At 39.0% G+C, this 10,465-nt stretch overlaps 1 protein-coding gene across 2 annotated transcripts in view; it reads right to left on the bottom strand.

Annotated features, from left to right (window-relative positions):
- LOC107701375 (round spermatid basic protein 1-like) overlaps positions 1-8,127 on the bottom strand; it is a 20,523-nt gene extending 12,396 nt beyond the window's left edge. The window contains exons 1-4 of one of the 2 annotated variants that reach the window (XM_016503373.1): positions 7,715-8,127; positions 5,872-6,036; positions 3,425-3,511; positions 2,886-3,346 (exon numbers count right to left, since the gene is read on the bottom strand). In XM_016503373.1, coding sequence (XP_016358859.1) covers positions 2,886-3,346; positions 3,425-3,511; positions 5,872-6,036; positions 7,715-8,036 — 1,035 coding nt within the window. In that variant the 5' untranslated portion in view covers positions 8,037-8,127. Of the gene's footprint in view, positions 1-2,885; positions 3,512-5,871; positions 6,037-7,714 lie in introns of both variants that reach the window. The other variant, XM_016503371.1, reaches the window with a different exon arrangement.
- Between the last annotated feature and the right edge of the window lie 2,338 nt (positions 8,128-10,465).

The raw sequence follows: 10,465 nt of genomic DNA, 5'->3' as shown, positions 1-10,465 counted from the left end.
TATATATGTATATAACGAATAACTAGGCCTATAAGAGAAACATATTTTTCCTTAAATAACAAATTAAGAAAATGAAAGAAAAACTGTGCAACAAGTAGCCTAGTATGCAGAGTTTCGGTTCATTTCTGTGCTGCGCGAAAGGAAACCAAGATGGCAGAAAGCGGCATCCTATTTTTCTTTAGGCTTATTTTACAAAAGCACAAAGATTTGTTTTTATTGTGAATGTACACAAATAAAGGCAAACCTTTTACAATTCAGATTATCTTTAGGACTAAAAGGAGTAGTTTCTTCCACTGCTAGAAGGAAAAAATTCAAGTGATTGTGCCGGTGCCGCATGCGCACAGTTAAGCTTTGCTACCTTGACAATGCAGTCTGTTAATTAGGCTATCGTAATAAAATACAGTCAGTCAAACATATGGAAAAAAACTATGTAGTAAAAAAAACTATGTAGTAAAATCTGTGCCGTTAAGTTTTATCACAGTACCTCCGTGATGTTATGCAAAACATTTTGTTTTACGTAGATATTGGAATTCAATTCAATTCAAGTTTCATCACAGTAATTGTATTATCTGGAGTGGTGCTGCAGAATGCAACTGAAAGACCAGAATGTTTGCAAATGTGCGATTTGATATCTGACTCGCTGAGTCAGTGAATCGTTCAGAGTTATTACTGACTCGTTCACGTGATTCAAGTCATTTTTGGTTAGAGTCTGATTCTAAATAAAGCTGGAAATGCGTTCAAGCTTGTGACGCTTACATTCAGTCTCTTTACTGACTTTGATCATGCACTGCCTGTCCAAAAAAAGATTGCACACGTTAATGTTTCACGATACAAATCGTTGCAAAGCAACTTTACAGCAAATTAAGTTTCTACCATATTTAGTGGTAGCTTATCAGTGGGGAATGCGAGTGAAGGACATAATAAATAATAATTTGGCATTCAAATACATCGCGAATACAGAAACATTTGATTTTGTGTGGAATGAGAGACCCAACGTTGGTTTCAGTTTCGTTTTAACCTAAGTTAATTCGTTTTGCTTTGTCGTTTATATTGCTATAGCTTCTTATATTTTTAATTCTTGTTCTTTTCTAAATACTGTTAATTGAAAGGCTTTGTTGTGGAGTGAGGGGAACTAAAATAGCCTAGCTATGTTTACAGTGTTTATTATAATGTTTGTAAACATTTCGCGTCGGCATTAGGCCTATTTCTGAATGAAATAATAAAATGCGCCTTATGTTTTCCCCCCCTAAAAAACAATTTTTTTTTTATACGCGTAGCGTATTTTAACTATACAGCAAACATTTTTAAATATTTTGATAAATTACTGAAAAAATAAATAATTAAATGACTTTTTAAACCGTTTTACTGATTGTATTAATCGGTCAAAATTCTTACGGTCAGTTAACTGGTTAAACGGTTAAAATGGACATCCCTAATCTATACCTTTCACTTTTTAAGACTAAATCAAAAGATGGATTCATTGTTATTCTAAATTAAAAAGTACAACAACAATAAAACAGTAAGATACAATGACAAACAAGCTTACAAAACATTTATTAACACAAACAAATAAGATGAGGCATTGCATACACCGCATGCTGTATTATATACCGACTAATAAAATACAGAACGTTTAGCAAACACTGAGGAATCAAATAAAAAATAAATAAAAGAGAGCCTCCATAGCGTAATGCGAGGTAAACAGCAAAGATAATGCAAATGAAAACAAAAAGAAAAGTAAAACTAAACTTGCTGTCGGTGACAGTGCTTGCATGTTTTTTTTCCCACAAGAATACCAACATGTTCACCTTTGGTTTAAGAAGCGGTCTTTTACTTTACTTTAGCTTGAAACCCATCCATCGTTTCCTCAATATTCACGCTCGTGCTAACGCGGCGAGTATAAACCAGGCTCTACTCTCGAAGTGCTGCACAGTTCAAACGACTAGCGCAGTTTCATTATGCTTTCAGTTTCGTTTGCCGTTTGATGTTTCACATATGCAACAGAATTGGCAGCGTTTATGAGTTAAACAACGCGGTGGTCGCGCCAGTGCGACCGCGCACAACATTTAGTCACACAGGCAGAAAAAATGGTCGCAGTCTGGAGCCCTGTACTTCATGTTGCCATGTTGCAGCCATTACCAATCCAGTGAAATGCCACAACTATTCATACCAAAAATAATAAAACACTAAATATTTAAATGATACAATTACATAAGTACTTAAAATAGTACTATATAATAATAACAACTATATGTAGTTGAGTAATTGTCAACTGAATACACCTTCAAAATACAGAAACACAGAAAGAATCACGATACATCAGAGAGCTGTTTTTCTCCCACTACATGACATATCAACACATCACAATCATCTGGGGCCTCATGAATTAAATCTTGTTTAGATTATATCCTAATAGAGTGCAAATGTACACACATAAATTTTTTTTTATTTATTACATTTATTCAATTAAAACCAATAGCAGAATCGTGTGCATACATTTATTTCTAAATAGCAATGTGTGAAATGTACTTTTCACCACCCATGTTGTGTGTGCAGCACTGTGTTATTATAGTCGTACGTTTGGTGATATAGTCGTAGTGTGTGTAGTAGCCTCTGTGTCTCTGAGAAGCACGACATTCTAAGCTCGTGCACCGCTAGTGTAACTTTGTTTTCGTTTTGTGCAACAGAAACACTCTTTACAATTAATAAACCATGACATTTTAAAGCGCGGTTAATAGTGAAATTGGTTAATTGTTGCACCCTATTCCAAACAAAAGGAAATATATCTGTATCTGCATCGGCTATCAGCCAAAATGAGTTGAAAAATATCAGCATATTGGATATCAGCAAAAATCCAATATCGTGCATTCCTAGCATCTACTAACCTGAGTGTGGAAGTTTGCCATACTAGTCGTCTCGATGTCCTTCTTCCCCAGGATCTCCATTTTGATGGGTGAGTTGGGGAACTTAGTAGAGAAGTACTCCAGGAAGTCTGGGAGGTAGGAGGCGGCGCCGTGAATCACACCCATCACGTAGTTAGCGGCTCCATCCTGGTCCTCGCAAAACGCCAGCGTCACAAACTCCTGCGCAAACCTCTGCATCTCCACAGGAGACAGGACAGAGAGCTCCTTGCTGTAGGCGTGAGCCACCAGAGCTCCTCCGTTCGGCTGGTGCTCCACGTGAACCAGACAGCCGAACTCCAGCCGCTCCAGCCCGGGGAGTTTAACAGCTCTGGCCTCGCCGTCTGCTGCGCTCGCGCTCTGGCCACAGCTGTTCTCCTGCTTCAGGCTGCTGACGGAGCTCAGAGCGCCGCCCTGCTGGACTGGAGGAGGCGGCGGCTTGAATTCTGAACCAGATTTGGGGAGATCAGAACAAACCGTCTGGATAGATTTGCTGTACATCTTAGGCCGCTTTCGCTTTTCACCTTCTTTGTGTTTCTTTTTCTTTTTCTTCTTGACCTTTTTCATCAGCAGATCCTCAGCGGAGTCGATCTTCGGCTTCTCTCGGTCACCTACAGCACAGGAGAAAGAAGATTAACTTACACAAACATCCTCAGAACGATGACACAAATACACTAGTTGAGCACTCATTCAGAGACATCCACCAGCATCACAAATAACAGACACTAATAATACAAATACAGAAACGGACAATCCAACTGACTGATGGCCGACTATCAGACACCTGGCCATGAACACAGTCACAGGACACAAACCGACTTCAGAGAGGAGCAGAGACAGAAGAACATGGAGAGAGCTGGTGTTCACACCGTCATCAGAGCTAAACGTGTGTGAGAAACACTGAGGAGCTGTGGGAATGAGTCCGTCTGTGTCTCCAACAGTTTATTAATGCTCTCTTATCATCTTACTAGCAGAATGACTTATCTACTTGTATTTCTCTGGATTCTTTAATGACACTCATTTTATACTTCAGTTTCTTTTACCAAAAGAATGTATGGTGAGACAAACATAACATCTTTTGTCATAAAACGCCATAAAATTGAGATACAAAATCAACATGCAACTAACACACTACTTTCTTGAAGTAACGTGACATGATTAGTTAGTTTAGTCATCAGTTGTGTACAAACGATGGTGTGTGTGTTAAACACAATCTAGGGGCGACAGTGAAAAATGGCTCTGTGTGTTTCCATAAATGAAGAGGTACAGGTGAAAGTTTAACAGCTGAGCGTGACAAACTCTCGCATCAGAGTTTTCATATTATGAAGTTTTCCAACAGACTGAATGTCTGAATGTTTCTGGAATCCAGCAGCAGAGTAAGCAAACGTGTGTGTGTTTGCGTGCGTGATCCAGACTGGACGTCTCTACGCTGACAGATTCAGATCGAGCACTGTTTCTGGAGGACCAGTGATGAAGAGCTGCTACTCTCTACTATTAGCCTGATTTACACATTAAAACACTCAGTTCATTTTTCTAGTTTAGTATAAATCAGTTCTAGTTTAATCGATGACTCTAGTGATCCTGACTGCATTTGTGCTGTATAAATATCACGGTTTTGAAAGAATACTTCTGATTGCTTGATCACCCAAGCAATCATCACCCAAACACAGTCGATTCAATCTTACACCTGGATCTCTAATATGCTAAATCAAATATTGGAATGTTTTTTGGATTAAAAAAAACAAAACTGTTGAATGGTGAATATAGATCTTTACACATTGTCGTACACTGCCTGGCCAAAAAATAAAGTTGCCATTTAGATTTAAATGAGCAAACAGAGACGATTTTAGGACTGGATCATTATTGCGGTGATTAATATGTTTCTGGCATGTTGTATGATTCGCAACAACCCAACGTACCCATGCACATATTTCAGTATGACAATGTCAAGATTCACCAGGCTCAAATTGTGAGCATGAGGAATCATTTTCATATGAACTGGCACCACGCAGTCCTGCTTAACTCTACAGAGTGGTCTGACTCACCCACTGCCAATACAAGATCTCAGCCACACATTAATGCAACTCTTGATGGAAATAAATGATGTGATGTTGCATAATGATGTCAAAAGCACATGTTTCAGAGCTAAAGAGGGTCCAACAAAACATTAACGTGTGCAATCTTTTTTTGGACAGGCAGTGCATGATCAAAGTCAGTAAAGAGACTGAATGTAAGCGTCACAAGCTTGAATGCATTTCCAGCTTTATTTAGAATCAGACTCTAACCAAAAATGACTTGAATCACGTGAACGAGTCAGTAAAAACTCTGAAAGATTAACTGACTCAGCGAGTCAGATATCAAATCGCACATTTGCAAACATTCTGGTCTTTCAGTTGCATTCTGCAGCACCACTCCAGATAATACAATTACTGTGATGAACTTCAATTTTTTTAGAATACCGTTTATTAAATAAGCAATAAAGTATGACAAGTTTTGTCATATATTGCATGACGCCATCTAAAACGGTTGCATCTTGTTCAAGTACATCAGCCAGGGCTTTTTGGCCACAAAATTATATGGTGCTTATTTTGTAATAAATTGTGATTTCTGCAGTGATGACAAACATCTCGTCTCATATGGAAATATCTGTTGTTAACAATCAGGCAAAAAGAACAAAAGACACACACCGCGCAGCCAATAGAGAGTGTTTTTGAGCAGGTTCACTCTTTCTCAGATGTCTTTCAGTGACCAGCACTTCTCTAAAGCTCAGTTCTGCTGTGACAGCGTCTCAGTCCACATCACGTTTACGCTGCCAAGACTTTTTCATATTATATAATAAAACCTTTGGAAATTATGTGCATGTTCAAAGTGAACCCGCGTTTCCAAAAGCACGTTATGAGCGACTGAAGCTCACATGTGGATTCAGAGCGCAGGTCAGAGGTCAAATGCAGGTGATTGACAGATCGCTCACCTTTCTGCTGGATCTTCACCTCTCCATTCTCTCTCTTCATCTCCATCATCAGCTTATGTTTTCTTTTCTCCTTCATCTCCTTCTCCTGCTCTTTTTCTCGGTCCTTCTCTCTCTTTTTCTCACGGTCTCTGTCTCTCTGCTTCTCTTTGTCTTTGATGGTGTGTTCTGTAGGAGAAAGAAACAGTTACACGCATGTGAGTCCTGCTCAAACACACACTGGTGAAAGGTCATGAATTTACCAGCTCAGATCTTTGACTAGTCACATTCCTCACTAGACTGTCAAAGTGTTCTACTATATCTTCATACACTCGGATAAACTGTCATGAAAAACAAGGTTTGAACAGTCCTGCGAGAAGCATTTATAACCTGAACACATTCTGGACAGGTTTCATGATCCTCGTACAAACACACACATCACGTTCATGCAGACGTTTCTGTCACGCTCCTGTGCTCATGTTCAGAGTTGCACAGGCCAGACTCACTTCAACAAGGTACTAGAGTAAAATAATGTGTTTTCATAAAGACAAACTGCATAAATGGTGAAATTAATGAAAACATGATTATTAACCACTAAAATACTGTTGTGGAAGCATGTAAACAGACAGAGACAATAAAAAAGATAATTCTGTCATCGTTTACTCTCCCTCGTGTCGCTCCAGACCTGTATGACTTTCTTTCTTCTGCAGAACACAAAAGATGTTTTGAAGAACGTTTCAACTACTTTTGTCAATACAGTGAAAGTAAAATTAGTTTAAAACCACTGCACGAGTTAGTGTGAGTTAGGGTGAGTTGGTGTGAGTTAGTGTGAGTTAGTGTGAGTTAGGGTGAGTTGGTGTGAGTTAGTGTGAGTTGGTGTGAGTTGGTGTGAGCTGGTGTGAATTAGTGTGAGTTAGGGTGAGCTGGTGTGAGTTGCTGTGAGTTAGTGTGAGTTGGTGTGAGTTGGTGTGAGCTGGTGTGAATTAGTGTGAGTTAGGGTGAGCTGGTGTGAGTTGGGGTGAGTTAGTGTGAGTTAGGGTGAGTTAGGGTGAGTTGGTGTGAGTTAGGGTGAGTTGGTGTGAGTTGGTGTGAGTTAGGGTGAGTTGGTGCGAGTTAGGGTGAGTTAGTGTGAGTAGCTGGTTAGCATCTGAAGCAGACAGACAGCAGCAAGTCTTAAATGACTGGATGTGGCTTTTGTGCTCATGTTGTTATGACAGATTGGTTACTACTTTATTAGTGCTCATTATTATGTTATGTGGGAGTAACGCAAATGTGTGTAACAGGCCTGAAACAAATAACACACAACTGTTCAGCACTCGCAGTTTACAGTGTGACAGAAAACAGCAGATTTATTACAGAGTAACAGAACAACAGAACAGATCAAAGCCTTCGCTGGAGCTTCAGCTGGATGACAATGTTATTACAGATATTTCAGCAGTTGTTATAATCGCGATGATCGTTAATGTTGATCTTCTGGTGTCTGAATAGACATTTCAGGAATGACAGCAGCTATTTCGAATGCTGCTTTTATTAACACGGGCTATTATTCTGCCGTCCTGCAGGTTAAATTGAGACTTGAATATAAAGAGACGCATTTATTGGCATTATGATGATGTGTGTCTGCTGTAGCAGCAGATGTTAATGCGCGCGTCACATTGCAGCTGCACGCGCCGATGCTAAGCTAACTAGCGCGCTGTCGATGTTTCCACTCAAATAAACGCGCACGCACTTGTTCACGAGACACAATAAACCCTTAATAACACACACACACTCTCACACACTCGCACCGATCACAGCTAGCGAAGCAGCGACCCGTTATCAGCCGCAAACAGCGCCCGAGCGGCGGCGGCGAAGCGACTAGCGATACCTTTCTGCGACAGCTTCAGCTCTCCGTTCTCCTTCTTCACACTGAGGTGATTTTCAGCCGCCAGTTTGTGTTTCTTCCTCTCTTTCTCTCTCTCTCTGCCTTTCTCTTTCTCTTGGTCTCTGTCTTTCTCTGTTTTGGTTTTCTTGTTTTTCGGTTTGCTGCTGTAATTCTGCTGCTCCGTGCCTCCGTTCATCTTCTTGGCTTTAAATATTTTCTCTTCGTGTCGGATTTTTTTGGCCGGTGGAGGATGATGATGGTGCTCCCGGTTCTGGGACGCTGGTTTCGGTTCGGTGGGTTTGTTGAGCTGAATGAACTCCGCCATCTTTTCTCTATTTACTCTCTCGAGCTGCTGCCGTTTGTGTAAGACGCACGGGAGGGGCGTGGCCTGGCGGTGATTGACAGCAGGGGCGGTGACGTCAGCAGCTTAGTCTCTGTACTCATTTGATTATGATTCATGAGCCCATTTACTCTCTAATCTCGATATTTTTCCAAATTTCGATGATACTCGATACATCGTTATTTTTCCATCTGCTCTCCACAAATGTAAAAATATAATTTTTTTGGTCTCATGAAAAAGAAATAAACACCAAATTGTTTACAGCAAAATCAACACTAGTTAAAAATGTAATAATCTAGACATGGTGACCACTTGCTATTTGTTACTACATGAACACAAAAGGAATAGTGATATATATATATATATAACGTAATGAAATATATTGTGGTTGTTGCAACGACTTCACGTGTTTCTTTGAAGAAAAGAGAAAAACATGAACAAAGAAACACATTTACAGAATAAGTGCCAATATTTGTTTGCATTTACACATTTACACCCCAAGCGCAGATCTGTTCTCATATACAGTATCAGATGTTTTGATCATCACTTTTTCAGATTCAATCTTGCATTTAAATCTGGCAGTTGTCAATCTAGAAACTCTGCAGCATCTAGTAGCAATACAAATTAATCATTTATTCAAACGGTGAATGGGTTACAAAGAGAAAGCGACTACATGTTAAAGACCGTATGTTTATAGAGGATATCAATGTTTACATTCTTAAACACAGTTGTACTAATAAACATAAGTATTTCTGAATATGGACTAAATAACTAGACTAAAGCTTGGAGTAAAATACTATTTAAATAAAGTATTATATACTTTATTAAATAATAACATAAAAACAGCTTACATTTAAGATCTTAGATGATATATATATCCAGCAAAAGGTGCATTAGAGAGATTTCATTTAGATATTGATTAGATATTCCTGTGATTTTTCTTCAACAAAACAAATAAAGAATCCATCATTATTGTTCATCGTTTGGTATCGATGTACTATTCCAATGAACATAATAAATTTAATTAAATTATGACATTTTATTAATTTAGGAAAATGTCACAAAAAGAAATGGTGAGGGTCTAAGCCTAATTGAATTCATTTTGTCCAGGAAACAAAGAATACAGCGTCTGTTTGGAGAACCCTGTCAATACTGTATAGATCTGTGTATTTTTGTATTCTCTTACTCAACGCTTAAAAATGATAAACAGCATATCAACAGCTTTATGAATATAACACTATACAAATTATGCAAAATAAATCCGAGAATAGATTTGCAGTAATTTTCCCGTTCACATATTAAATTAGTGACCTGTTACTATTTTAAAAGTATTTTTTATGCCCATTTAAATTTATGGATAAAGAAATTTTCATGATTAATACATTTATAATATCCTGTATTTTAAATGGAATATTTTAAACCTAACCTCTATCGCAGGAAAAGAAATTATCTTTGAATACAATGTCCATATACCTCTTAACGAAAACTTCAGTTTGTTATAAATTACAAAATCAGTGGATGATGCTGTCAGTTCCCATCGCTGTTCAACAGCTGCGCAAACTAGAAGCATGATGGGAAACGACTTGCTGACGACACCGCTTAAAGCTCATGGTCTCAAAACAATCACAACATTTTGTTCTAGTGTAAAATGTGAAATTCTAGATGTATTGAATTGATTGTTAATTTAGTTCATGTGAATCAGCAGTTATTATGCATCCACTGTATCAGGAACAGAGCACATGATGGAGCTGTTGGCTTGTGCTTACGAGAGATTTCTTCACTCCTCCCGTCCAGGCGTCTCAAACCAGCCTCTTCTCCTGACGTCTGACTGGCATCCCGAGAGGTTATGTGACCCGGATGGAGGAGCGTTCATTCATGCACCACAGAGAGACCAGACACTCGTCCTTCATCAGCTCTTCTGTCAGAACTTCTCAGATAACATCCATTCAGTGAGAAACAGGAATGAATAAATCAGAGTAAGACGTGATCACAGGAACACAACAGCTTTACCAGCAGATGAAATTATTGATGAATGGATCAATGAGTATGAATACATGCGATCAGAGCTGAGTGCTAACGCTAACCTAACCCTAGCACTCGTGTGTCACGCTGAGCTCGTTCTGCCGTCTATTATCACAGGACTGCCATATTCTAGCATCTGAATGATTAGCACATCAAACAATAGTGGCAAATAACAAACTGCTGCAGCAAATGCAACAGACACAGAAACTCAAACGCTGCTGTTCACAAACACGTGTTACAGCTGTGAGAATGCAGATGTTCAGTAGCAGATGGCGAGAGCGAGCGTCTGTCTGAACCAATATGAACAATATCAGCTGTAGAAACTTCAACATGTGACACACACACTCACAATCACACTCACACACACACACACACACACTCACACACACACA

Source organism: Sinocyclocheilus anshuiensis, unplaced genomic scaffold (assembly GCF_001515605.1).
Source record: "Sinocyclocheilus anshuiensis isolate Anshui unplaced genomic scaffold, SAMN03320099.WGS_v1.1 scaffold1566, whole genome shotgun sequence".
NCBI lineage: Eukaryota > Metazoa > Chordata > Actinopteri > Cypriniformes > Cyprinidae > Sinocyclocheilus > Sinocyclocheilus anshuiensis.
The sequence above is the reverse complement of the archived record's forward strand: the minus strand, read 5'-3'. Positions and strand labels throughout refer to the sequence as shown.